The sequence below is a fragment of the Mauremys mutica genome, chromosome 11 (genome assembly GCF_020497125.1).
Source record: "Mauremys mutica isolate MM-2020 ecotype Southern chromosome 11, ASM2049712v1, whole genome shotgun sequence".
In the NCBI taxonomy this organism is placed as follows: Eukaryota; Metazoa; Chordata; order Testudines; family Geoemydidae; genus Mauremys; species Mauremys mutica.
In genome coordinates, this window is record NC_059082.1 from 61016837 (window position 1) to 61044627 (window position 27791).

General features: G+C 43.1%; 1 protein-coding gene across 6 annotated transcripts; it reads left to right on the forward strand.

Annotated features, from left to right (window-relative positions):
• Positions 1-27756, forward strand: METTL22 (methyltransferase 22, Kin17 lysine). Of its 6 annotated transcripts, none has more exons than XM_044980540.1 (12): positions 7538-7604; positions 9788-9815; positions 10825-10973; positions 11500-11871; positions 13888-13928; positions 14014-14158; positions 15252-15323; positions 16032-16085; positions 20226-20306; positions 21897-21999; positions 22753-22921; positions 24523-27756. In XM_044980540.1, the coding sequence occupies exons 1-12, from the start codon at positions 7544-7546 to the stop codon at positions 24556-24558; spliced, it is 1311 nt and encodes a 436-aa protein (XP_044836475.1). In that variant the 5' UTR covers positions 7538-7543; the 3' UTR covers positions 24559-27756. The 6 variants fall into 6 exon arrangements, with proteins under 6 accessions (XP_044836476.1, XP_044836479.1, XP_044836477.1 ...); XM_044980538.1 differs by lacking the exon at positions 7538-7604 and adding an exon at positions 7669-8094; XM_044980541.1 differs by lacking the exons at positions 7538-7604; positions 9788-9815 and adding an exon at positions 1-171.
• Positions 27757-27791: the final 35 nt, after the last annotated feature.

Below are 27791 nucleotides of genomic sequence, written 5' to 3' on the forward strand. Positions count from 1 at the left end.
AATGCCATGTCTGCACACCAGCGGTCTCCCAGTTTTCTGCTTTACCCTTACATATCCCAACACTATCATTTTTCATTTGAGCTATGACTGCTGCTGGGAATTCTATGAGAGGCTGCAGCAGTTTAGTTAGGAATCGGTCTCTCGGAAACTCTGGACGAAAGGCTCTGAAATGTAAGTATTAAGTATGGCTTCTATTTTCCTAGCTCCAGATTTGGCAGACGCACAGTCTGGTCTTTTCCTGTCCAGTAAATAGGATTAATTTCTATAAAAGTTCTGCCTAATTTTAAAATCACTGGCAGTGCCACTCTGCAATAGCTGTCCCCTGAAACGTCATTAGCATCCTCTACTCTCCCTCTGCTGGGGACTTAGGCCAACATCAAGCACCTGGGCCCAGTGCCCTACCTCTTCCCATCCATGGCCTACCTTGTCCCTAAAGCATTCTTGGGCAGAGACACAGAGAGCTACTGTGTAATCCTGTACCACAAAAGGAGCCCCCATATGCAGAGCCTCTCCACAGCTGGACCTCTGCACAATGCAACTCCGGTTCCTTGGAGACCCCTCTGCCACCCACAAGATTTTGCTTATAGTGCTCACTGGGTAAATAACATATAAAGGCCTGATAATTTCATTCTTCTTCAGACTCCCTGGGGCAGAAGTTCCAAAACTAATTAATTGTTATATAATTTGCACTTTGGTCTAAAACCGTCTTTGTATTGAACTTTTTAGAGTCACTGTTAGTGACATTTACTGATGTCGTTTTTGTGTTGTTTTTCTCTGTTGCAAATTGATAAGATTTCATAATGAACATGACCTGCTTTGCTTCTATGAATGGTTTTAGCACTTTGCAGCAGCAGGGACTATGCTCACATAGAGAGGCTCCTGTAATAACTTAAGTGGCTGCATAGCACCCCACGAGTCAAAATAATATTCTGGTCTTTTCACGAGAGGCAGATGAAAGGAAGAAAAAATCTTCAAAGCACTTTTCTCTGATGCTGATCCAAAATAATTTAGAACAGTAATTACAATAATGGATGTGAAAGGCTGGATATTTCTCTCCCCTTACAACTTGTACATTGTGGACCGTAAGAGTTCCACAGCCTAAAGTTCCTAATATTCCATAGTATTCATAGTCGCCGACTCCATGGGTGCTCTAGGGCTGGAGCACCTACAGGAAAAAAATGGTGGGAGCTGAGCCCCCCCAGCAGCCAACCCCCTTTCCCGTCCAGCGCCTCCTGCTCCCCGGCAGCCCCACCGATCAGTACCTTCCCCTACCTCCCAGCACCTCCCACCTGCTGCAATCAGCTGTTCCATGGCATGCAGGAGACGCTGTGGAGGAGCAAGGGCTGGCCATACTCGGGGTAAGGAGGAGAACAGGTGGGAAGAGGCGGGGTGGGGTGGAGTGACGGCAGGGTGGGGGTGAAACAGAGATTGGAAGAGGCAGGATGGGAGCTGCAGGGAAGGGGCAAGTGGGGACGGGGCGAGTGGGGCAAAGCCGGGGACGGGGACTGGGGCACAGCACATTAGAAAGTCAGCACTGCTGATAGTATTTATAGGAGGGCTCAGCTACTATGGTGATGAGAGTCAGAAAAAGTCTATAAATGAATGCTTTGCAATTTCAGAGTGCTTTACCAACATTAACTCATTAACCCTCACAACCTTTCCCCTCCCTGCCTAGCCCAAGACAACCCTTATAAGAGACATATAAGGGTATGAGGCAGCTAAGGTGTTAGGGTTGCCAACTTTCTAATCGCACAAAACTGAACACCCTTGCCCCACTCCCTACCCCATCCCTTCTCCAAGGCCTCACCATGCCCCGCCCCATCTCTGAGGCCCTGCCACCCGCTCACTCCATCCCTCCTCCCTCTGTCCACTCGCTCTCCCCCACTCTCACTCACTTTCACTGGGCTGGGGCAGGAGTTTGGGGTGCAGAAGGGGGTGAGGGCTTTGGGGTGGGGCCAGAAATGAGGGGTGCTGGGTGTGGGAGGGGGTGAGGGCTCAGGGTGTGATCTGTGGGGTGGGGCCTGGGATGAGGGATTGGGGTGTAGGAGGGGGCTCTGGGCTGGGGCCGAGGGGTTCAGAGTGTGGGAGGGGGTGAAGGCTCCGGCTGGGGATGAGGGGTTTGGGGTGTAGGAGGGGGCTCAAGGGTGGGGCAGGGGGTTGGGGTACAGGCTCAGGGAGAGAGTTAGGATGCAGGAGGACTTTTAATGGCTCGGTCAGCAGGAGTTCCGGTCGAAAACCAGATGCCTGGCAACCCTATAAGGTGTAAGAGATTCTCAAGGACCAGTTACAGGCACAGCTGTCAAAATCAGGTCACGGTTAAGTCTGCTGTAGCTGACAGCTCTTTGACCTGATTTTCCTGCAACCAGATGCATGTAATTCCAAGGACCTTCATGGGGCCTTGTGATGGGTGATGGGGTACAAAACCCTCACACTGTCTGAACAGGTTAAAAGACAATACTTGGCCTATGTTGCCCCAGCCTCTGGGCCTGCAGAACATGCTGTGACTGGAGGAGCTGATTAAAAGGGAATTCAGAAGCCAAGGTGAAGAGTGGTAGACAACCTGCAAGAGAGAGGAGCCATTCTTCTGACTGGTTTCCTGCAGGTTGAGCCTGAGAGGGGAGAGCAGGTAAGGCCCCCAGGCTTTCTTTGAGAACCAGCAGATCATGCAGGGCCTTGAACCTTTGGACTTTTTGGGTGGGGGTGGGAGGGAGACTGTTTGGACTGTAAGGGTCACACTCCAAACTGAAGGGATATTGTGGTAGGAAGTAGCCCAGGAAGATTAATTTGGACTTCCTATAGGGACAACCGTGCCTGTGTTGCTTCCCACGGGGCCCTGCGGTGGGACACAGTGGAGAGGGAGGACCCAGGTCCCCCTACCACACCCTAAAAGGGTAAAGGCCCAGAAGTGGATGGAAAGCTGCAGATTCCTGGCTTAAGGTCAGGCACAAATATTGCTACTGTCCTGACAAAGGGGCAAAGAGCTGCAAGTTGGATGCATTAATTACTAGGCTACCTCATCTAATAAGGGTTTGTCTACATAGCAGGGCAACGTGCACTACAGGGTGTGACTTTGAAAGCACACTAACCTGTTGTGCATTAATTGGTCCATGTGGATGTTGCTGGTGTGCACTGAAGGTTCTTTAGTGCACTTTAATGTACTGCCATTTCAAACTTTACATTACAGTGCACTGGGGAACCTTTAGTGTGCACCAGCAGGTATTCAATAGGCAAACCGTGGGCTAAATCTGGAGTGCCAGACACTTTTGTACAGACCCTAATATTTATACTGTTTTTTATTATTATTTTCTCTGGAGTCTGAACCTTGATTATACCTTGACCAAGAAATTTGGACCTTGCCAAAAAATAATTGACTACTGCTGGGCTACACAGACCAACTAATTTGTAATAGGTTACAGGGGCGGCGAGTTATATGGGCCCATGGGGCCCAGGCCCCACCAATAATCCAGGAGCTGGGCTCAGCCCCACCAATGTTTGGGCCCCAGGCCCTGTGCTGGGGGTCCCCGCTTTGCAACACCCGGCGCTCTCACTCACCGCAGCGGCAGCGGCAGCTCCCGGGAGGGGCCTCAGGAGCGACTGGACTCCCAGCCCATTGGCCGGGAACCCCAGCCAATGGGAGCTGCCGGGGGCGGTGCCGGAGCTGCCTGGCCACGCCTCCACAGCAGGGAGGGGGAGCGAGCCACAGGCAGCAGCTGAGCCCTGGGCATTGTGAGCAGCAGACAGACACAGACGGTGAGCTGTGGGCAGCCAGAACACACAGCCGGGGAGGGGGGGTTGGTGGGGACAAACACACACAGCCAGGGGGTTGTGGGACAGACACACACGGGGGGGATGGACAGACAGACAGACAGACACAGCCTGTGAGCTGTGGGGGCAGCCAGACACACACACACAACTGGGGAGGGGGGTTGGTGGGGACAAACACACACAGCTTGGGGGTTGTGGGACAGACACACACAGCGGGGAGCAAACAGACAGACACAGCCCGGGGGGGTGGGTTTGGTGGGGACAAACAGACACAGCCAGGGGGTTGGGGGTTGTGGGACAGACACACACAGTGGGGGGCAGACAGACAGACACAGCCGGGGGTTGTGGGACAGACAGACACAAGGACACAGCCAGGGGGTTGTGGGACAGACACACACAGCGGGGGGGAAGGGGGACAGACACACACAGCCGGGGGTGGTGGGGGCAGCCAGACACACACAGCCGGGGGTTGTGGGACAGACCGACACAAGGACACAGCCAGGGGGTTGTGGGACAGACAGACGGACACAGCCGGGGGAGATGTGGGGACAGACAGATGGAGTCGTGGGTGGGGAAAGGAGCAGCAATGGGCACCCCGGGGCTGGTATAAAATACACAGGATGGGGGGGGGCTTCCTGAGGGGACTATAGCAACACCCCCCGCAGAGCAGACCCAGGTTGCAGCTGGCTCCGTCCATCACAGCCCCCTGCCCCACAGAGACCCACACAACCCTCTGCTCCCTCGAGAGACTCCCAATGACCCCTGTGCCCCTGTCACTCCTCTCCAAAGAGCCCTCCCCTTTGTGCCAGCCCACTCCCCTCCCCTCCTCCAAAGCTCCCTACAATCTCCCCCTTTGCCTTCCGCCCCCCAGCCCAGCCCATTCCATTGGCCGGGAGGCTCCCAGTCTAGTAGCTAGCAGGGCCCATGGGAGCTGCACCTGAGGCAGGGTGCCTGCCTGCAGATGCAGACCTGCCTGGCTGTGCCTCCACAGCACAGGGAGGGGGAGCCACAGGTGAGCAAGCCCTGGTCATCATCATCATCACAGGCCCAGTAATTCTCTGGATATTTAATTTCACTGAGGCAAAATGTGTGCAATTTTATGGGTTGAATGATTGAATGACATAATACCCACCTGCCTGCATTGTCCGTCACTAAAGTCCAGTAATTTTGTCAAGTGTTTGTTGCACAACATGGTGGTGCCTACCCCTACCTTGTGCTTCAGGGGTGATGGGGTCAGGGCAGCCAACATATCCAATTACTAATCAGGTAGTTCTATATGTTGGCTGGCATCTTTTTTTACGTGTTTGCTCCCCCTGATGTTAGAACCTGGCTACACCACTGGGGAGGGGAGCTTTCTAGACCTGTGCAGCTGGGGCTTAGGTGAATTTTGTGATACTGTGCCCCTTCCCAGCTACCACCCTGCAGTCCCCACTCCTGCACAATGCTGGGCAAGGGGCAGCCCCATCCCCAGTGAGGCTATCGTGAGGGGTGGCAGCAGGGGAGGCCATACGTGATGGCAACCTCCCCCCTCGGTACCCACCATAGGGGAGCCGAGTGGGCCTTCTGGACCTGAGAGGGACCCTAGGAACATGTGCAGTGAACTGCGGGGGAGAGGAGGGGTCCCTCCCCTGGAGCTTGCTGCTGCCAGGGAGGGTGGAGGGGAGTCCTCTTTGGCCCTAGCCCTGGGGCAGCCTGTCTGCACCCCAAGTTCCTTATCCCCAGCCCTGCCCCAGAGTCCTCACCTGACCGGAAAAACACGCAACTTACATTTGGTGGTCAGTTTAGAGTATCATAGAATATCAGGGTTGGAAGGGGCCTCAGGAGGTCATAAGGTCCAACCTCATGCTCAAAGCAGGACCAATTCCCAACTAAATCATCCCAGCCAGGGCTTTGTCAAGCCGGGACTTAAAAACCTCTAAGGAAGGAGATTCCACCACCTCCCTAGGTAACCCATTCCAGTGTTTCACCACCCTCCTAGTGAAAAAGTTTCTCTTAATATCCAACCTAAACCTCCCCCACTGCAACTTGAGATCATTACTCCTTGTTCTGTCCTCTGCTACCACTGAGAACAGTCTAGATCCATCCTCTTTGTAACCCCCTATCAGGTAGTTGAAAGCAGCTATCAAATCCTCCCTTATTCTTCTCTTCTGCAGACTAAACCATCCCAGTTCCCTCAGCCTCTCCTCAGAAGTCATGTGCTCCAGCCCCCTAATCATTTTTGTTGCCCTCCACTGGATTTTCCAATTTTTCCACATCCTTCTTGCAATGTGGGGCCCAAAACTGCACGTAGTACTCTAGATGAGGCCTCAGCAATGTTGAATAGAGGAGAATGATCACGTCCCTCGATCTGCTGGCAATGCCCCTACTTATACAGCCCAAAATGATGTTAGCCTTCTTGACAAAGGCCAGAGGAGGGAGTGTTAGTGCCTGTGTGGACTTCTGAGAAGTGCATGGGGTGGAAGGAGATGCTGGGATGCTCTGGAACCACTCCTTCAAAGCCAGTAAGGACTCTGGGGGAGCCTCCTCTCTGAGCAGACTGTCTCCAGGGCAAGAAGCTTACACCTTCCTGGGTCTGACCTCAGAGCATTCAGCATGCCCTTCCACACCATGCACTTTCCGCAGTGAGTCCGCCCAGGCAGGGTCCTGGGGCAGCCAGAGGTCCCTGCACCCCAACTCGGCAGTCAGATGTGACTCTCAGCCAGACTGTAAAACAGAAGGTTTATTAGATGATGGGAACACAGTTTAAACAGAGCTTGTTGGTACAGAAAACAGAACCTCTCGGTCAGGTCCATCTTGCGGGGTGGGGAGCCCAGAACCAAGTTCTGAGTCTCTCCCCATTTCCCCAGCCAGCTCCAAACTGACACTCCCTCCTCTGGCCTCTGTATCTCTTCCGGACAAGGAGGCCACCTGATCTCTTTGTCCCCAACACCTTCAGTTGGCATCTTGCAGGGGAAACTGAGGCACCCACACAGTATTCAGAGAAAATATTAAGAACATTCCCACTTCATCACAACAGGTACAACAAAATATAATACTGTATATTGAAGTAGGCAAGTGCTGCTTCTGACTTTCCACTTTTAATTGACCCTTGTAATTTTGTGGCGCTGACGCGTTGTAGCTTCATTTTATATCGGCTTACAGGGCGGGAGCGGGGGGGCACCACCATTTTGGGCCCCACCAAAAATTATACAAACCTGCCGCCTATGATAGGTTAGTGTGCCTTAGCAATCACACCGCTGTAGCCTGCATTGCCACACTATGGAGACAATCCCCCAGTGTGTCTCCAAAGAGTTTTAGGGAACATCCTGCATCAGCACCGATTCATCAGCTACGCAGTCCCATCAGTGACTGTGCAAACCCCCCAGCGGTCATAGCAGCCAGCCCCTTAGAGACGTGTGGTGCTGGAGCTGAAGCCCCTCAATACCCACACACAGGTGGGAGGTGCAGGCGGATGTGAAAATACAGGAAGCTGCAGGAGCCATTGGGGCAGCCCTGGGGGGCGTGAGGGACCCAAAGAGCAGGGCGTTGCCTAAAGCCAGGGGGGGGCAGGTTAAAAGCCAGGCCTCGGGCCACTGAGCCAGGCTACTTAAAGGCGCGACTCCAGCCTGGCCCCACCCCTGAGCGAGGGGGCTCTCGGGTAAGTGGGGGAGCAGCAGCAGCAGCAGCATCCGGGTCCCTGCTGCCCGCTTTGTTCCCCCTCCGGCTCTCAACAGGCCACGTCCCTGCTAAGGCCCCGCCCCCACCTCAACGCCTGGGCGGGACGCAGGGTGATGGCGTCATGCGAGAGCGGCGGCTGCTGCCCAATGGCGGCGGAGGCCGCCTCAGCGCTGCCGGGGGAGGTGAGCGGCGGGGCAGCGCGGGAGGTATCGCAGCGCCGGGCCGGGCTCCCTCCCCGCCAGCTCCGGTCCCGTAACGCCGGGGCTGGGCCGCACGGGCTCCCGCGCAGCCTGCCGGGCCTCCCCCCGCCAGCGCCCAGGCCTGAAACTCCGGCACCCCGAGCTCCGGCGGGGCCCGCACCAGGGCTGGGAACGCCGGGCCTGGGGAGCTGGTGGCACCGCGGCGCTGCCCCAGCCATGGCAGGCGGTGCGGGGGTGTCTGTCCTACTGCGGGAGCCGCGGCTGCGGTGGGACGCGCTGTCAGCGAGAGCCCGGCGCGGCTTTGTTTCTGGCAGGCACAGCTCGCCCCGCGCTGCGGGGAAGGGAAGCGGCGTCCCTGAACCAAGGGGTGCTTCGCCCTTGTGGCAGCCCGGCGTGTTTGCTTTGGTTAACTACGAGTGTTTTGCAGAAAGAAGTCAGTTAGCAACCCCCTCCCCACCCCCACTCAGAGTTGGTAAGAGACACAAAAGACACAGCGCAGAATTCGTGTTTCTCCTCTGTACGGCTGTGGGGAAGACAAAATGTCCCAGGCCGGCTTGAATTGTCATCAAGAAGCAGCGGGGTAGGGGGAGAGGAGGCAATTTCTTCTTTGCAGCTTGTCTTTACGACTTGTCACCTACTTCTTTGAAATAGCATCTTGCTTCCTTGCCTGAAACATTGAGAAGCCAGCCGGTGGGGAATGCCCATAATACAGCAATTTGCATCCAAGTTGTGAAGTGTAGCTTGTAGCTGCCCTTATAGGTCTTGCCTTTGCTAGGGAATTTTACACCCCCCCCCTCCAGAATAAAAATAAAGAAATCATTCTACTTTCATTTTACTACTGTATTTTGAAATTAAGGAGTTTTTCTGCTAATGTGAAACAAAGTATTTAGTTACCAATGCTGGTCATTTTTATTTGTCTAGTAAGTTTACCTGTGGTAGTAGCTATTCAGACTGAAATAGCCTTTCATGTTCATTAATTAAACAGTAGTTCTTGGTGGGCCCCTGAGCTCCTGGCCTGGGAGACTAGCCGCTGGTCCCTCCCCTGCTGGTCCCCCCTTCCCTGCTGTCCTCCCTCTCCGGCAGCCTCACCTCACTGCGCCACTAGCACTATGCTCTGGGCGGCAGCGCAGCTGCAGAGCCGTGGCCTGATCTGGTGCTCTGTGCTGCACGGTGGCATGGCTGGCTCCAGCTGGGCTGCACGGCTGCCTTTCCTGGTGCTCTGGGCGGTGTGGCTGTAACGCCGCCAGCCACCAGTGCTCCAGGCAGCGCGGTCGGGGGCAGGGAGCAGGAGGGGTTGGATAGAGGAGTTCGGGGTGGTGGTTGGGGGGGCGTGGATAGGGGTTAGGGCAGTCAGAGGGTGCAGAACAGGGGCTGAATGGGGGCAGGGGTTCTGGGGGGCAGTCAGAGAGGAGGGGGGGTTGGATGGAGTGCCGAGGGGCAGTCGGGACAGGGAGAAGGGGCGGTTGGATGGGGTAGGGGACCTGGGGGGACAGTCGAGAAGGAGAGGATGGGGCAGGAATCCCAGGGGGGTTGTCGGGGGTGGGGTTGGATGGGGCAGGAGTCCTGGGGGGGCCATTGGGGTGAGAAGCAGAGGGGGTCAGATGGGAGCGGGGGTTGGGCCATTCCTGGCTATTTGGGGAGGCACAGCCTCCCCTAACTATTCCTCCATACAATTTCAGAAACCCGATGTGGCCCTCAGGCCAAACAGTTTGCCCATCCCTGCACTAGAATGTGTAACTCTTACCTGCAAAGAGAGAGGGAGATTCTTTGAGTCATGGATGGGGGGAGTTTACTTGCTTGGGAAGACACATAGGAGCCCAAATTTTAGTTGAAATAGCTTATACTCCTTGCTTTATTGGTTACAAAGATCAAGGGCCAAATACAAGATACCGGTACTTTTGATCCCTTCTATATTCACCCCAGAGTTTACCACATTCTTCTAGTTTCTTCTTTTCTACTAGGGTCTACACATCAGCTTCCCTAACACCTCTGATAAAAGACCACATTTAGGAACTTTTTTTTTAATGCATTTTTTCTACTGATTCAGTTATAGTTCTAGGTTAGAACAGACTATTCACAAAATGTATTCTAAGAAAGGGGCCAAAAGTTTCCATTTTTCGAAAAGAGAAACCAAACAGCTGATGTTTGTGTTTGTCTATCCACAGGATCACAGATAAGGTTCAAAATTATCATGTAAGTTATAGAGATTTTCAAATGTTGAAAAGCATTTCCAAAGTGAGGGGTTATTTTCTATTAATTTATGTGTTTTGTCTCTGTAGAGGGAGCATGGTTTTGCCCTTGACATTAGTGCACCTAAGCATGCATGGATGAATTACTAGAAAGAATGTAACTAATATTTTTTAAAGCTCTTTGCCCTCTAATTCTGAAGCTGCAGGACAGAAAATCAGATTTGTGAATGCCCATGATCACTGCAGTATGTTGAAATATTGATGTTGCCAAGAGTTGGGGTTTACTTTGCCCTTGTAATGAAACACGTAGACACTCTGGCCACAGCTTGCAACAATGACTGGTGATTTTGGTTGCCCAAAATGAAATGCATTGAAGTTGCCAGACTTTTTGAAAGCGCTGAGCGCTCACGTCTTAAAAATCAGACCTTTTAAAGCTGTCTCAACCTGGCCACCAAAAGCCATTAGTCACTTTGAAAACTTTGAGCTGTGTATGTATGTACCAAAGTAAAGACCTGTTTGATGTGGTTTCAGAATGTGGTACAATATATTTTTTTTTACACAACAACAAACAAAACTTCCCTTTACAAACAGTTTGGTGCACCATTTGTGCCAGTCAGCCTGTAAAATCTTGGGTTTTAACAGGTATTGACAGCACATTGAAGCCTTGCTTTTGTGGAGGACAGAATGAGATGTCAGCAACTTTACTGAATGCATCAATGATATCATCTATAGTTTTTTCTTATAAGGAATGATATGGCAATTTTTAAAACTACCAGGCTATAACTCAAAGCTATATTTATATTGATTTGTTTTTACAGTGAACATCCTGCTTTTTTTAAAATATCTTATTGGCGAGTGATGTACTAAGTTTGCATGATTCTGACTTGCCTGGGATCTTCACCAGAACTGTCTTGTGAGGTTATTCCAATGAGCAAACATTTTAAATAAAGTGTATTGAGAAGAGAAGCATCTCCTGTTGTGACAGCATTTCACAAAGTGCTGTCTTGTTTTAGATGTCCCCAGCATACCATGGTAGATGTGGCAAAGGAAGAGACTATGGATGACATCACATTTAGAAGCGACACTGTACTTTCTGATGTTCATCTACACACCCCAAGCAAAAGACATCTCATGGAGCGATTGAATACTGTTGGACAGCCAGGTAATTTACAGTCAGAGGGTGCTTAGAGTTTCACCACTGGTAAAATGGGGATAATGATATCCACCTCCTTTGTAAAGTGCTTTGTGATCTACAGATGAAAAATAAATACCTAGCTCTTTTATATTGCACTTATTTATCTTATCTTAAATTTACCTACTTATTTGTAACAATGAAACCTGGTTTCAAGGATTAAATTAAATTCTTAATTGGTCCATTAAAAATTTGCCTCCAAACAGAAATGTCAGCATTAATTGTATTTAGTTATAAAATATTTTAGTTGTTAATGTTTACAGAGTAACATATTTCACTGTAATCATAGTGCCAAGTTTTCCAGCTACAGAGAGCTGTCTCATAATCTCCTGGTTTAGCTCTCATGTAAACTAAGTGATTTATCAAAAAAAATCCTGTTATGTTTATTTTTGTATGTTATACTGAAATACATTTTGAAAATGCAAGTTTCATATTGATTCTGTCTTTAATCTTTTATTGTTTGTCTTTGACATCCTTTTTTCTGTTTTTGTTTTAGTATTTCTGTCACAATTCCAGCTTCTTTTGAACAAAAATAATTGGGAGTCTGAGAGAGAAAATGAAAAAGAACTTACAACAGAAAATACGGGACACCAAACCAGAGGTGGGAAGGAATTGTGTGACAAAGGTAGTAATGATCTAGATTTTCTCAACAAAAATGGAAGAGAAGCAAACAATTTTAAAGGGATAGAAGCTCTGCTGGATGATGATGGGGATTTGGAAGTGGTCAGAAGACCTCGATATGTGTCTGATCCAGAAGTGGAGGATCTTTCGAGAGACAAAGTATATCCCATAATTCTGATGAAAGGAGGAGAAGGTATTTTTGAAGATGCAAAGCAAGAAAGTACCTACAATAATATTATTAAAATAGGTAAGCAAAGCCGTAGGCTGATACACAGACATTAATCACATACTTTTGTTCATACAAAAGAAAACATGGGCTATGTAATACACCAGTAGCAAGAGTGCTACTGTAGCACAATGGTTTTCGTGCTAATCTGTAGATCAAGAAGAGACTCTCATGCTTAACATATCCCCTTTCACCAAATATTGTGAAACTACATGTACTTTGAATACTTAGGCACATTTCATAAATTTGTTCAGTACTAATTGATTCAGCAGTTTGGTGATTCAGAATGTGCCAAGAAAAGTGCTTATTCCTATCATCTCCTTTCCTTATGCAGACCATCTGTGTAACAAGGGGGACATTTAAAAATACATTTATTTTTTTTTTACTAAAAAGAAAAATCAAACAAAACAACCAAAAAAACCTGCTCCAACATATTATTGTTTATGCTTTAAAACTCACGCTATAGGTTTGCAAAATCACCCCTTCTCTCTTAGTGCTGGGATGCTGGTGAGCCCTGCATTAAGGCATTCTATTTAGGTTTGGTGTCTGTGGCTGTTAACTGGAGGCCTTGACACTGAGCATTTAGTTTTTTCAAATCGATTGAGTTATTTTATGCCAAATGAACAAGTGCTCCCAACTTGATTTGCTCTTGCTTTGATATTTAGTTGAGTAGTAACACTTTGTTACCTAAATATGAAATTTTCTTTTTGACACCTGGTTGATGGGGAATTTAATTTTCATGTAACTCAGGAAGTTCCTGACATTCTGCACCAATCAAGGCTCTGAAATATAGCTATTACTGGCCTTTAGTGGCTGCAAAGCATAAACTCAAGCTTGTAGTTGTCATTCTTTAGGTTTGGAATCCTTTCATTTGCTTGAAAAACAAACACTTCTCTTTTTAAGGCTGGTTTAAGATGTGTAGTTTTTATGGCTAATATGGTTCAAATAGGTTCTCTTCTTTTTAAATTTATAATAAATCCTAAAGTACAGGGGGACATATTGTAAACATGTTGCTGTATATGGCAGTTTGTATTGTCAATTCACAATTGCTGGTATTTATCAGTAGTGCAAGAATAATGTGATCTATTTATATTTGCCTCTTTCATGTTTTAGCTACTAAAGCAAAATGTTCAGGTGTGTAATTCTTTACATAGTATGATTATTCGTTCAGGACGAAGAGCTCTGTGTAAGTTGGAAAGCTTGTCTCTCTCACCAACTGAAGTTGGTCCAATAAAAGATGTTACCTCACCTTCCTTGTCTCTCTAATATCCTGGGATCGATATGGCTACAATAACAGTGCTTCTGTTACTCTATTTAAAACTCCTTAGTTAGGAAGGGGATTGATTATACAGGGAATCAGAATTGGTCCGATGGTTTCCAGGGATCCAAAATTCAAGAAACCTTTTTCAGCTGAACTATACCAGATTAAGATGTTACTGAACAAAAGCTGTTAACATTTGGCTCTTGAGTGGCATATATGTGATGTTAGTCCAGTTGTTGGAGGGTAGTTGTCCACCTCTCAAACGACCATTATAGCTGGCACTACCTTAGCATACTTTTTGATAGTCTCAGAGTTCACAACAAAATATCTCTCATCCCTAGAGTTTTGTCTTTTTCAAGTCAGGATTGAGGCAGGTTGATAAATTACAAAAGAAGCTTATGCTACCGCTGCCTGTAGTCCACCTGTTATATGATTAAATGGAAGATCTGTGATAAATGTTCCAACATAGAAACAGCCACTTATAAATACCTATTCATTGTTATGTTACTGCAAACAGTTCCTTGCTTATGTTCAGAGACTGCATGTATAGTGTTACACACACTACTTTTTACTGTGTTTTATGTGCAAGTCTAAACATACAATTTTTAAAAATTTCCTTATTCATGTAACTTAAAGAATATGATCCCAGATGGTAAAGATAGTGTCCTTTGACATTAAGTTTAACCACATTTTTTTAAACAGGTAACATAAATAAGAGTCATAGCTAAAGGTTTTTTTTAAGTACTTTCTTCATTTTTTTGCTTTCATTTTACCAGAGCATACAATGGCAACACCGTTGGAAGATGTTGGTAAACAAGTACGTATCTTCTTCATAGTATCCTGCACTTCGTGAACTGTGCATCAGAGCCTTAACTTTCTGTGCCTTCTGCTCTCTCCTAAAGGTCTGGCGAGGAGCCTTTCTTCTTGCAGATTATATTTTGTTCAAACGGGATATGTTCAGATGTTGCACAGTACTAGAGCTTGGAGGAGGCACTGGAATTACAAGCATTGTCATGGCAATGGTTGCTAAGACTGTGTACTGCACAGGTACTTTGATGCAATTATTTTTAATTAAACACTAGCATGAAAAAAAGTCTAATTGTGTAAAAGCACAGGAAATTGGAATGAAGCATCTCTTATTTCTGCTGGTTTTTTTCTGTTTTAGTCCTTTTTCTTTTTTTATGATTATACACATTGATACCAAGTAACAGGTTCTCAATTTATTGATAATACCGTGTACGAAATTTCTCAGTAGATGACACAAAAAAGAAGTGGTGCCTTCTTATAAGTGTGAAATGGAATCAGGATCCTCATTTTAGGGAATGTTACATTTTTACATTGAATTTAAATAAAACATGCCTGGGTAGCAGCTACATTTCTCATAAGGAAGCTGTACAACAAAAAGCTTGTCTCTAATGTACAGCATTTTGGAAAGTTAGCTTCTGTATATTTTGTTAAGAAACTTAGAAATTTTAACTTTATTTGAGCAGCTTGCATGGTGTCTCAAACTTGATTGATACCAGCAAATGAAAAACCAGTTCTATGGCTATTTTTGTATTCATTTGCGGATCTTATTTTATTGATATACCATTGAAATTTCAGCTGCACATTGGAGATAACCTTGTCACTCAATTATGTATTAGCTTAGCTTTTGCTAAAACTGCAGTTTTAAAACAGACAAAAAGTCTGAAAAATATAATACTAAGAACAACTAACATTGTGAATCCTGCCTAAATTTGTTTTCCAGAATAAATGAATCTGCCTTTGGTTGTAACTCTCTAGAAAACTGTTGTTTTTACAAAAATGATTGCTCTTATGGATAGAGAGAGCCTTTCAACTCTAGGTCTCCTGTTCAAATACATCCTAGGTATTTAACTGCTAGTTGTCTGTGTGAAAATGTTTGGCAGTCTAAGTTCAGCTCTTCATGAAGAAGTGTCCAGATCATACAATATGCTCATCACTGCTGGCCTTAATATTGGGCGTTGTTATTGGCAGTGTCAGCATAGAGCACAAGAATTATGTATAGGCCCTGGAGATTGAGCTATCCTCTGACTCCTTCTTGGGATGAATCACGTAGGTTAGGGTTTCAGCACATTCTGAATATAATATTGTTTTCAGTACAATTATCCATTATTTCCAGATGTTGGTGAAGATCTTCTGGCTATGTGTGAGCAAAATGTAACATTAAACAAACATCTTACTGAGCCAGCAGGTAAGAACCATTTGTTGTTTCTCAATTGCAAGTTTGTGCCTTTGTCGGTAGAACTGTTCATAGAATATACAGTAGTGGCCACATAGGTTGATGTCACTATATAAATGTTTACAAATAATGAAACTTTTATCTTAATTGAAAATATAGCTCATAGAAACAAAGATATGAAAACTCTATATAGGGTCCACATTGGGGCTGCTGCTCTTCTGAGCACAGCTCAGGACTCTCAGAGCACTGCTCTCTTCCAATCAGATACAGGTAACCATGGTTACTTCACAAAGCTATTGTGTAATACGGAATCCTTCAAGAGTCACCTAGAATAATTGGGAGTCATGGAAGTCTTTGGGCCAAAGTCAGCAGTGGTGTAAATTGAGTGTCAATGGTGAAGTGGTGTAATTGTTTCACATTGGAATGTATAAAACAGGTGTCAAAGGGATGGGAGCTATCTTGCAGGTAAAACAGCTAACAGGAGAGCATAAGGTAAAACAGGCTCCCTCTTCTGCACGTCTCCCATCATTTTCTCCTGCATGTGCAGCTATCTGATTTGGCTGAATGCCAAATCAGTTCATGTCAATTTTTCTTACAATTTTTCCACTTACCGCACCACTTCACTGCTGATTTTTGGCCTTTGATTTCCACTAAGTTGCCATCTGAAGGGTGGATGCAATTAATTTGCTCATCAGTTGTGGGTTTTTTCTGTGTGTACAGGAGGTGAAGTTAAGGTAAAAGAGCTGGACTGGCTGAAAGATGAGTTCTGTACAGGTAAGTAGTTGTGATGCGTTTTATTCAAACTGTTTTCCATGATAGTTTTGAAATAAGTAAACATACTAAACTGCAACTAACAACTCTTCAGTTACATCAGGTTCTAGTAAAAATCATTTTTTAATAAGTTAGAATGGCCCCTTCTGAAATTAGTGATCGTTTCCAAGAGCAGGAGTATTGAGTTACTAACGTCTGCATTAAACCAGTAAGTGTTACAGTGGCTAATTGCACCTCTTCTCCCTCCGTGGTCTCCTCAAGGGTGCCCCTTTAGGTCTCAGGCCTCCAGCCATCAATTCTCTATGAGCAGGGACTCGTATCCGTCTCCCTCCAGACTGGGGACTCACGCTTGCGGTCTTATTGCAATGTACTGTGTTTATCCCAGCAATTCTGACCTTAGTCTTATTCCTGCCTTTCGGCTATCTCCCAAGGGCTTATGAGAGTGACCACCCAGCTTTAAGAGTACAGTAAATTTGTTTAGGACAAAATCATTACATGAAAAGACATACAAACCAGTATATTCTACACCCTTGCTAAGCTTACCATGTGGAGACACTGGTAGGTTTCCAGTCCTTCAAACTCTTCCAACAGTGTTTTGACCTCCTGGTTACAGTCTCATACCAGTTCAAGGATCAAATGAGGGGCACTGAGTCAGTTCAGGCTGCCCCTTGTTACCAAAAGCCCATTCTTTGCCTACTGTGCTGCTTGAACCTGGTCAGAACCAGTATGTGCAATACCTTGTGGGAGGTGGTACTTCTCTGGAGTTGCTTATCTCTCCCAGAATCAGCAGAACATATCCCTCATAGATTGTAGTTCCTTGGGGAAGCTCTGTATCTCTTCTGCATGGAGCCAGAATGCAATCCCTAGCTCCCAAAGATCTATGCCGTACTTAAGAGAGACACCTCTACCTCAATATAATGCGACCCGATATAACACGAATTTGGATATAACGTGGTAAAGCAGTGCTCCGGGGGTGGGGATGGGGGGGGGGCTGTGCACTCCGGTGGATCAAAGCAAGTTCAAAATAGCACGGTTTCACCTATAACATGGTAAGACTTTTTGGCTCCCAAGGACAGCATTATATCAAGGTAGAGGTGTACCAAAGTCTATGAATATTCCAGGGGACTATAGTGTCTGGCATTCCTCACTATAGTAGTCTTTTGAAGTTTTCATGCTTCCAAGATCTTGACCTGTTACATTTTGATCTTATCTTAATGTTGTGGTGAAGTGTGTGTATAAGCATACATTATGCACATCATACACATACACTAATGTCCAATCTGTTGACCTGTCTGGCTGCAAAACCCATCTATTCTTCCAAACCTTTGGGAAGGAGGGTGGGGTGGGGTGGTTAGAACAATTAAAAGTAGCTCTGTGATAGGATGCATGCAGTTTTGTGAGAGGTTTATTTGTGGGGGGGGGGGAGAGGGGGGAAGGGTTGTTTTTTTGAGGTGAACTTGCTATACTTTAAATATTTGGTGAGGGCACACTCAACTGGGGATCAGGACCTTTTTGTTCTGAATAAATGAAAATCAATACAGCTAAATTGGGGGCAATGAATACCAGTATCAATAAAAGGGACCTCTATTTTTCTTGGGTTAAAATTGTAGGTTCTTTACAGTGAAGTTGTCACTAAATTGTACAAGCAGCTGTATGCAACGGACTATTACACTTTCTTTGGACCCTGTCTCAATGTAATCATTCAAGAAGCAGGAATTGGATTTAATGCCTTCAGAAATGCTTCTCTTTTATGATTAAAAAACCCCATTTGTGCAGATGGAGTTTTGAGAGAAGAAAAAATTACTATTCTGTTTTTGGACTTTACAGGCTGACTCCTAACTTTATTGAATATGTAGTAGCAATGTTGCCTCTTGGGGCAGGTCTACACTAAGGGCGGGGGTCGAACTAGGGTACGCAAGTTCAGCTACGTGAATAGCATAGCTTGACTCGAAGTACCCTAGTTCGAACTACTTACCCATCCAGACGCCACGGGATCGAAGTCCGCGGCTCCAAGGTCGACTCCGCCACCGCCTTTTGCAGTGGTGGAGTACCGGAGTCGACCGCGGCGCTTCCGGAGTTCGAACTATCGCGTCTAGATCAGACGCGATAGTTCGAACTCAGAGAAGTCGAACTCACCGCGTCGACCCGGATGGTAAGTGTAGACTAGCCCTTGAATAGAGTGGATTTTTAAATGTCCAAAGACACTATCAGTATTCAAATTCCTAAAATGCATAGCTGAAATTACGTAGGAGTTTTGATCAAAATTCACATTTTTTTCTTAATGTTTTGTTTTCTTTGTTGTGATAGTTCTTTTTATCGCTTGAGATTCAAGTACTCAGATCTGGCTGTATGATGGTAGGGGATACAGCAGGACTTTATTACCATATAAGCAAAACTTTGCACCCCAGGCAACCGATTCTGAGGAGAATCAGTCCTAATAGAGAAAGGAAAGCAGAGCACTTCATTAGAGTGGGATTTGGAGCTCCTGAAACTCCTATCCCCTTCATGTAAACAAACTCATCAGTACCCAACCCCAAGGAGCCTTCTGTGAATTCTCATCCACTCCTTTCTCCCCATTGTGGCTGTGGCTTTTACTGCTGCCCTAGTAACACCACATCCCTCAAACTGTTGTGGGAGATAGATTATTGTGGGGCGGTGGAAGTGGAATCTTCATTCAATAGACAACATGCCTTTTGCATTGACCATACCAGAACTACTAACTGTAGTATGTAACCTACCACTTAAATCAGATTCTGTACCAGATGACTGGAGAATAGCTAATATGATGCCAATTATTTTAAAAGGCTCCAGAGATGATCCTGTCAATTGCAGGCCAGTAAGCCTAACTTCAGAACCAGGCAAATTGATTAAACCTATAGTAACAACCAGAATTATCAGACACATAAATAAACATGATTTGTTGGGGAAGAGTCAACATGGCTTTTTTTAAGAGAAATAGTGCCTCACCAATATATTAGAATTCTTAGAGGGGGGTCAACAAGCATGTGGACAAGGGGGATCCAATTGATATAGTGTACTTGGACTTTCAGAAAGCCTTTGACAGGGTGCCTTATCAAAGGCTCTTAAGCAAAGGGGGAAGGTATTCCCATGGGTTAGTATCTGGTTAAACAATTGGAAACAAAGGGTAGGAATAAATGGTCAGTTTTCGGAATGGAGATAGATAAATAATAGTGTCCCACAGAGGTCTGTACTGGGACTAGTGCTGTTCAATATATTCATAAATGATCTGGAAAAAAGGGGTGAACAGTGACGTGGCAAAGTTTGCAGATAATTCAAAACTACTCAAGATAGTTAAGTCCAAAGCAGACTTTGAAGAATTACAAAATCTCAAAAACCTGAGTGACTGTGCAGCAAAATGCAGATGGCATTCAGTGTTGATAAATAAAAAGTAATACATATTGGAAAACAATCCCAACTATACATACAAAATGATGGGTTCTAAATTAGTTATTACCACTCAAGAAAGAAATCTGAGTCAATGTGCAGCGGCAATCAAAAAAGCTAACAAGATTAGGAACTATTAGGAAAGGGATAGACAATAAGACAGTAAATATCATAATCCCTCTATCTAAATCCATGGTATGCCCACACCTTGAGTACTGTGTGCAGTGCTGGTTGCCCAATTCAAAAGAGAGATAATAAAAATGGAAAACGTACAGAGAAGGGCAACAAAAATGAGAAGCGATGAGGAGAGATTAAAAAGACTGAGACTTTTCATCTTGGAAAAGAGATGACTCGGGAGTGGGGGGGGATATGATAGAAGTCTATAAAATCATGAATTATGTGAAGAAAGTGAATAGGGAAGTGTTATTTACCCTTTCACATAACGCAAGAACCAGGGGTCATCTAATGAAATTATTAGGCAACAGGTTTAAAACAAACAAAAGGAAGTACTACTTCACACAATGCACAGTCAACTTGTGAAACTCATTGCCAGGGGATATTGTGAAGGCCAAAAGTATAACTGGGTTTAGAAAAGACTGGACAGTGGGCTGGATCACTCGATGATTGCCCTGTTCTGTTCATTCCATTAGAAGCATCTAGCATTGGTCACTGTTGGAAGATAGGCTACTGGGCTAGATGGACCATTGGTCAAAGCCATTTGTATGTTCTTTGTTATAGACCCTGAAGCTCCCTACAGTTGGTCTGAAGCAGAGATTGCTGATTTGCATGACCACACCACGGTGATACTGGCAGCTGATGGTAAGAGAATGTAACTGAAGCCAGGGAACTTGATGAAAGTGACAACTGAATGTGCAAGTGTCAGATATTTAACTTTGAATATAACAACTCAGGTTTTTGTTTAAAAAGTAGACCAGATCCTCAGCTGATCTAAATTATCACAGCTCTTTTGAAGTTAATTGACTTCAGATAGTGAAGACTATCATAACTCCTTGAAGTATCTTGCTATCTTTCTTCAAAAATTATAGGTTATAATTACAAATTAGAAATTGAAAAACTTTCTGAAACATAGCCTGTTCTTTCATTTGTGGTGATAAACAATGTTACAAAATCTGGATAAACTGTTTAATGGAAGCAGCAACTGGAAACCTAGTAAATTTTTTAAAACAGTTGCAACTAGTTTCTTGAACTACATCTGCCCAGAGTCTCCCTGCCAACTTGTGTGGTTTTATATTTTCCTATTTTCTTACATGTTTTTCTCTGTCCTGTTGCTGAGTGAAAGACACATACAAATAACAGAACAAGCTAACAGACTGACCTCACCATATAGGAGAAACAGCGAAATATTGGCAATGAAGTAAATTGACTGATGGAACATGTTTCTCTTATGTTTGAGTTTTAATTGTCATAGATGTTACTTCTAACAATACTGGGTAAAACAAAGTTTCAGGCAGTGTTGTGATTGTGTTGATATTCTTTTACCACATATGAAATTTTAACTTCTCTGAAGCAAACTTGTTGTAAACTGAGCACAGTTCATACAGTCAGTAGTGAAGTTACCACACCTTATCTCTCAGAAAATGAAAATTATCTAGATGGTATTTTTTGAACTCTGTACCGTTCACTGTAGACCTTGGAAAAACAAGAGACGTTTTTCCTCGAAAACTATGCTGTTTACTCTTTTTATGAATTCGATCACACTTTCAGCCTTTCATTTCTATCCTAAATTGGTGATGATTTTCTAATGTAGCTGTTCTGCAGTATGTTTCATAGTAAGTAGTGCCTGAATTTGTTGAACTCAGTTGTTTGTGTAAGTCCAGCCTAGTGTCTTTAGACAGTCAGATCAGGAGGCAAAGTTTCTTATACATCATATGATTTTGTTGCTGATGATGTAGCCAGTCCCTGGATGGCTTTTTTTTTTTTTTTTTTGGCATACTATATCTTTTGACTTTAAGGAACTTGATGGGCCTGATTCTCTTCTCAGACAAGTTTAACTTGGAGTTCAGTGGAACCACTACCATTTTGTCCTGATGTGAGACATAAGGCCTCATGATTTATGTCTCCTTCTTCCTTTAAAACTTCAGTAAGATATTTCTTGGTCAGGAGACAGCCTGTTTATGGATAATGCAAGTTGCCAGACTAATGATTTGCATTGACATTTGAGAAACCAGTGAAGGCTTGACAAAAAGCAGCTGTGATTAATATAGCAGCGTCAGTTGTTGCCATTAAAAGCTCTTCCTATTTTCTGCTACACCAATGTCTGGATTTGTCCCAGAGATTGTTCATTAGAAATAATCTGCATAAGTAAGGATGATTGTTTTATGTTAAGATCATGTATGACTAAAACAGTCAAATGTTCATCGCTGTGTTAATGTTTCTTTTGTATTTTAGTTTTTTATGATGATGACTTAACAGATGCTTTATTCAAAACACTGTACAAAATCACCCACAACTTGAAAAACTCTTGTACAATTTACTTATCAATAGAAAAGAGGTAAGTGCCATCTTGACCTTCCTTAAGATCTTTGTTTTTGCTTCAGAATTAAATCTTTTGACTCAGCGTTAACTGATCAGACATTTCAACGAATATTCAGTGCACCATATGCTCTTTAGCCTCCTAGCATTCTAAGGTTCTGAACCTATAAAATCAAGAGAGAGTTACGATTCTTTATCATTCTTCTTGCTATGTATCATGTCATGCCGTCCTTGGGTAGAGTTATGCAAATATATATAAATACGCGAATATAGACTATTTGTAGGTTTTAATTCACTGCCATAATAGTCTTTTCATATAATTCCTTGTACTAAATTGCCTTGTGTTCTTTTTTGAGTAAGAATGAATGTGACTGCATATTCCCATGTTAAAATGTGAGTAACGGGCCTTGTTTGAGTCTCTGTAGATCTGCAAGTAATGGGTTGCTATGTGGGCATTGGCATCATTTCTGTAGAAACACAAACCACAAGACTGAATTCACGTGGAGAAAAGGGCCTAAAATTGGTGGGAAAGGAGGGAGTTTCTTCTTTTGAGACAGAAATATTATCCAGAACTTATCAGTATTCTGATCCTAATTAAGATAACACATTTGCCATGAAAAGAACATGGTCATTATTGTTAGAAAACGCAATATAAATTCTTTTTATTGATGTCAATCTGCTGCTATATTTGGGGAAGTTAACTAGCTATTTAAGATACAAGGGACAGGAAAAATGTTTGAGATATCACTTTAAATGGATATTTTCCTGCCAGGCTGAACTTCACCTTAAGACATATGGACATTACATGTGAAGCTTACAATCATTTTCGAAATACTTTGAATGATCTGGAAAACTTACAAGATAGCAAAATGAAATATACTTCTGAGCCCATTAAGCTTGCTTTCTGCCAATTTCTCATTTATGAACGGATTGAGCAGTTGGTGAGTGGTATTTATCAAACTAAATGTAATGTGTTAAGAGAATCACTTCAAATTAGTTTTCAGTTATTTAGTCAGTATAGTGAGGAAAAACAGACACAATTCACCATTTTATTTATGTTCATAAAGAAGCTATTTGTTGCCCAAGAAATGACCTATCGTTTATATTTACATTTTTTATGCTGGGTTATGTCATAGCATAGGAAAGCTTATGTTGATAAGCATTTTTTTACCTTTGAGTAAATTAATATAATCTGCATCATGAACATGCTCACTAGAGCAACAGAAAACATGATTTTCAGAGTAACTACAAAACAGAACTAAAATATATTCATTTATTTGCAAGTAAATGTCTATAATAGTGCCAAGATATATTTCTCTATGTAAGGAAAGCTCCTTTCCAAGTTTTGAGTAAAAAAAAACATTGCTACTTAAAGTGTACTGAAAAGAGATATCAAATTATTCATAAATTTTAATAATCTTAAAAATTACCAAATGCAGTAATTTTAAAATGGTTTCCATATTTACTTACTTTACCAGAGGGCTCTGTTATCCCAGCTGTAATACCTGTATCTGTAATACCTAAAGTCACGTAAAGAATGTAACCGTTTCTACCATTTTAGACGTTAGTGATTATTATCTGCTGTTGCAGAAGAAATAAGTAACCTTGAACTAGGTTCTTGGAGGTTCATAAAGATTGAAACTCATTTGGTCAAATTCTGTGGGTTTTTTTCTTCTTTTAAAGTCTGTCTGTAATGATTCCTGATTTGGACGGAGCCCTAGTTTCATAGTTAGTTATTTTTTTATTCAGCTTTGATGTGTAAAATGACCAAAACCATAAGAAATAACATGCTATTTTTGTGTTAAGTATTTTCTAGGTTTCATATGCTCACTTCATAAATGTTTTTTTGCCAAAGATTATATTATGATCATGTAGGTCTTTGGTGATCTGTATGTAATAAAAACTTAATGTACTGTTTCCGTTCTACTTGAAACTATAGGTAAAATCTCCAATCACAAGTTAAAATATGTGGTGATGGAGGATTGCTTATAAATTACACTCGTGACCAAGACAGTCTTCTTTCTAATGTTCCATTTAGCAAACACAAATCTGCTACTGTTCATTATCCAGAAATAGAGAGACTTTTCAATGTCTCCTGTTCCTCACATTTTTGTAGTAAATTATATTGAGTGCACATATTCAGTTACACCCCTGAAGGCATTATGAGGAACCATTTGCAGAACCAAGCAAAGAATACAGAACAAGTTATCAGAGGAAACGTACCTTCTGCAGACCCCAGAATTTGTGAAATTACTGTAATGATATTTAATTTATGGCAATATTAATTATTTAGAATACAAAAATTCCCCTGCTAACTTCAGGAATAAGTAGATTCAACTTCTTTTGCTGCAGCTAAAAGTACAAAGCTCCAAGAATAATAGCTAAATTAAATTAGTCTTCAAAGATAATTCTTACCTTATGCATGCTGCAAGCCAATTTATATAGGGGGCAGGTGTTGAAACTAATTTAATAGTCCTTAATAATTATCAAGATATAGTGACCTGAATGCATTCTGAAAATATGCTTTTTTCCCTCTTCACAGGAGCTATGGAAGATCATTGCTGAACCACTTATGTGACCTCTTTCACATAAGACAGCTGAAAACCTTGATACAGAAAATTAATACTATTCTACAAATAAAACAATTGAGAGTTTTTTTTCCAGAAGATGTGTTCCCAATGGAACCATAAGCCAAGAAACTGAATTTGATGCAGATTTGCCTTAAACTAATTAAATATATCTTGTATCACTTAGAGGATGATTTCTTTATAGTTTAATTATGATGCTGTTTTTAAATTGCTCCTCATAGTACAGATCTGAAAACTACTCTTAACTACTTCTGTCAACTTTGTGATAGATCCACAGATACTGGCTGTCTAATAGTAATGATAAGGTGTCTCTACTCCTGGGACCAGTAATTTTTTTTCTATGACTTTGTCCCTGTACACTAATAACCACCTATCCAACCTCTTTCCATGTTACAGAAGTGTCAGTCTCATACACTTGCATTTATATCTAATAATCAGTAAACTCAGTCAGACCCAGATTCTACTTCCATACCATGTTGATATTATAGACTCTTGTGGAGTGATCTGCAATAGGCCCAGCTGCTTTTCACCAGGTGGTTGTTTCCTCAGTTCAGAGCAATCTATTTTTAAAACTTTGCAATGAACTATGAAAATGGAGGACTACCTTTACCTTTTCCCCTACGTGGACCTTTTTAGTGTAGAGGCCAGGATTTCAACTGACGCACAGAGTTCAGCCTTCAGGTTTTGTATGCCTCCCTCTGGAGCAATCCTGCTCACATCTTATGCCGTTCAATCCCTGCCAAGCTGAGGGTGGCATGAATTGTCCACCCTCTTTCAGTCCATGGAATTCTAGCCTCACAACATACCTGTGGGTGGGTGAGATTTTGGGAGAAGGAGGAAGTTAATGCCATGGAGCCTCTTTTGCCTTGCCCACTCACACATTCTTGGACCTCTTGGCTATTAAATAAAAGTACGGTTTGTTGATCACAGCTCTCCTGGTTAATAAAAACAAACTCCACAATATATATTTATATTTCTGCCATAACTTTTTTTTGGGTGGAGGTCCATCATGGTCACCCGCTTTCCCCACACCTGCAGTCATGGGAACTCTTCCTCCTGCTGAAGAGCTCTAGACTTCTTTTCTAGAGTCGTTTTTAGTGGGTTAAAGTGCTGCATGCTGCTCCCAGTGTCTGAACGTGCTGGTTCCATAGTTCTTCCAGCCCAGAGAGCTGTGATCTTTCATGTAGTAATGTGTTGCGCTTTATACTAGATTGCCAAACAAGGCCTCTAGTAGTAGTTTTAAAAGAGGGTTTATGCTTGATTTGGTTCATTCTTTTAGGGAAGTAATTACTGCTTTTCTCTTTACATGCATGAGGATATTATTTCTACGTGATGTTCTTAGTTGGGTTAAAAGAGTTTTGTGGGAGGGTTTTGTTGGTGGTTTTGTTTGTTTTTTTGGTTAGAAGCACTTTAGATAGCACAGTTGATCCATTAACCATAGGATTTAATATATCCTTGACTAGATTTGTGTAGCACATCAGTCTGTGAAAACCCTTATTTAACCATCTTAAAACACTTGGGTAATTATTTTGTAATGATGATCTTAGCCCAGGTGTAGTTCATTATACCAGATAGGTGCATTGATCAGAGAGGCTACATATTGTATCTTGGATAATATGTGGTAAGACTGACTTCAAGAGCCCAGAACCTTTCATTTGGGCATCTAAAGAAGTGGCCAGCTCTTTAAAACTGCATCATGCCCAGCAGTAGACAAGCTGCTGCTAGGTGCTGAGCAGTGTTAGAAGTCTGGCCACTTCATGTAGGTACCTAAGTTGGAGCTGAGCTGTTTGTGTTGATCACTTTTGGGGGAAAAACTTGTATTTAATTTTATGAAATACATTGACAATTTAATAGGTGTGTTGAAATGTGCCTTACAGCATTTATCTAATATATCAAAACTCTGCAGTTTTTGCATTTTTAAAAGTGATATTAACACAGCAAACGAGCAATTGTTTCATATTTCTTAGCTTGCTGCATAATGTCAATAAATTGCTGCCAAAGAAGTTTCAGCTAGAAGCAAACTTTTACAACCAAGTTATAAGGTTTAAAAAATATGGAGTTCTTGGGTCAGTGGTGACTGCTGAAAGGAAGCGCAGCCTTTGCAGTTGTGGAATGTGCTTTTTGCAAAACTGTTTTGCTGTGTAATTAATGTGGCGAAAGGCTTTTGTTGTTCTTGGGCGAATACTAAAGCCATGATTTTACTTTGAAAATAAATTTGTGTTTTGAAAGTGTGGTGTAACAAGATAAATGAAACAGTACCTTTATGTGGAAAAGTTGTGTGTGCTTAAGGGAGGGTTTTTACTCTTTCTGTGCAGATTTTTTACTTTCAGAGGAGCTTGAAAAGGCAACCCAACAACCAGCAGAAAGAAACTTTGGATCATACAGGTAGAGTGACATTATAGATTTATTCACTTTTTTTAACATAACTGGTTCTGATTAGATCTAAATGGAGTTTTGCATGCTGAGATCCATTGTATGAGGGAAAGTGAAAGCCAGTTATGTTTAAAATAAAATGGAGGGTGGTATTTATTCACTTAAAATAAATAATTTTCTAGGTAATCAAAGGTAATTATTTTATCTCTCTGGAATGTTTAAGTTTGGCTATACTTTAAAAGTGATGCTGTTTTTTTTAAAAAATATTGGTTACGTTTTTGGACTAATGACTTTCATTTAGAGTTGCTCCCATTATGATTAAAAATGGCTGTGGCTGCAGTTTCAATCTGAAGTCCTGCTGTGTTGCTCCTTATCACCAATAACAGATTCTGCAACCAAAAATGGGTAACAGCTCTGAGGGTGCAAAAGCCAGAAAGGGAACTTTCACTCTCATCAATGTACTTAGCTGTCCAGTACTAACATATAAGAAAAGGAAAAACCTATGCCAGAAAGTTAGGCAGGTATTACTCATCATACCTAGAGTAAAAGTTTTGAGTAAGAATGTGCAGTGCTTACATAGCCATGTTTCTGGCCATAACAGCACTTTTTAAGAAGTACTAATACCATGTGATCTTACTGAGGATTTACTATGCACATTTCAGCCTAAAGCAATTTAATTTGTTCTATTGAGAGCAACAAAACCAAAAGTTTGTACAAAACTGTGTACACAAGTGTTGCATCCATAAATTTAGTTTTCACCTTCTCTAATATGACTTCCATTGTATATTTGGCAAGATGATATTTTTCATAATAAAGCATGATTTAGAAAATGCTACTAAGCCTGTGTTGT

Bases quoted from the DNA above. Each gene is read 5' to 3' on its own strand.
- METTL22 (XM_044980538.1), top strand. From the start codon at position 7,839: ATGGCAGGCGGTGCGGGGGTGTCTGTCCTACTGCGGGAGCCGCGGCTG. The intron at 13,929-14,013 runs GTACGTATCTTC...TCTCTCCTAAAG, and splicing joins TGGAAGATGTTGGTAAACAA to GTCTGGCGAGGAGCCTTTCT. The intron at 14,159-15,251 runs GTACTTTGATGC...CATTATTTCCAG, and splicing joins TAAGACTGTGTACTGCACAG to ATGTTGGTGAAGATCTTCTG.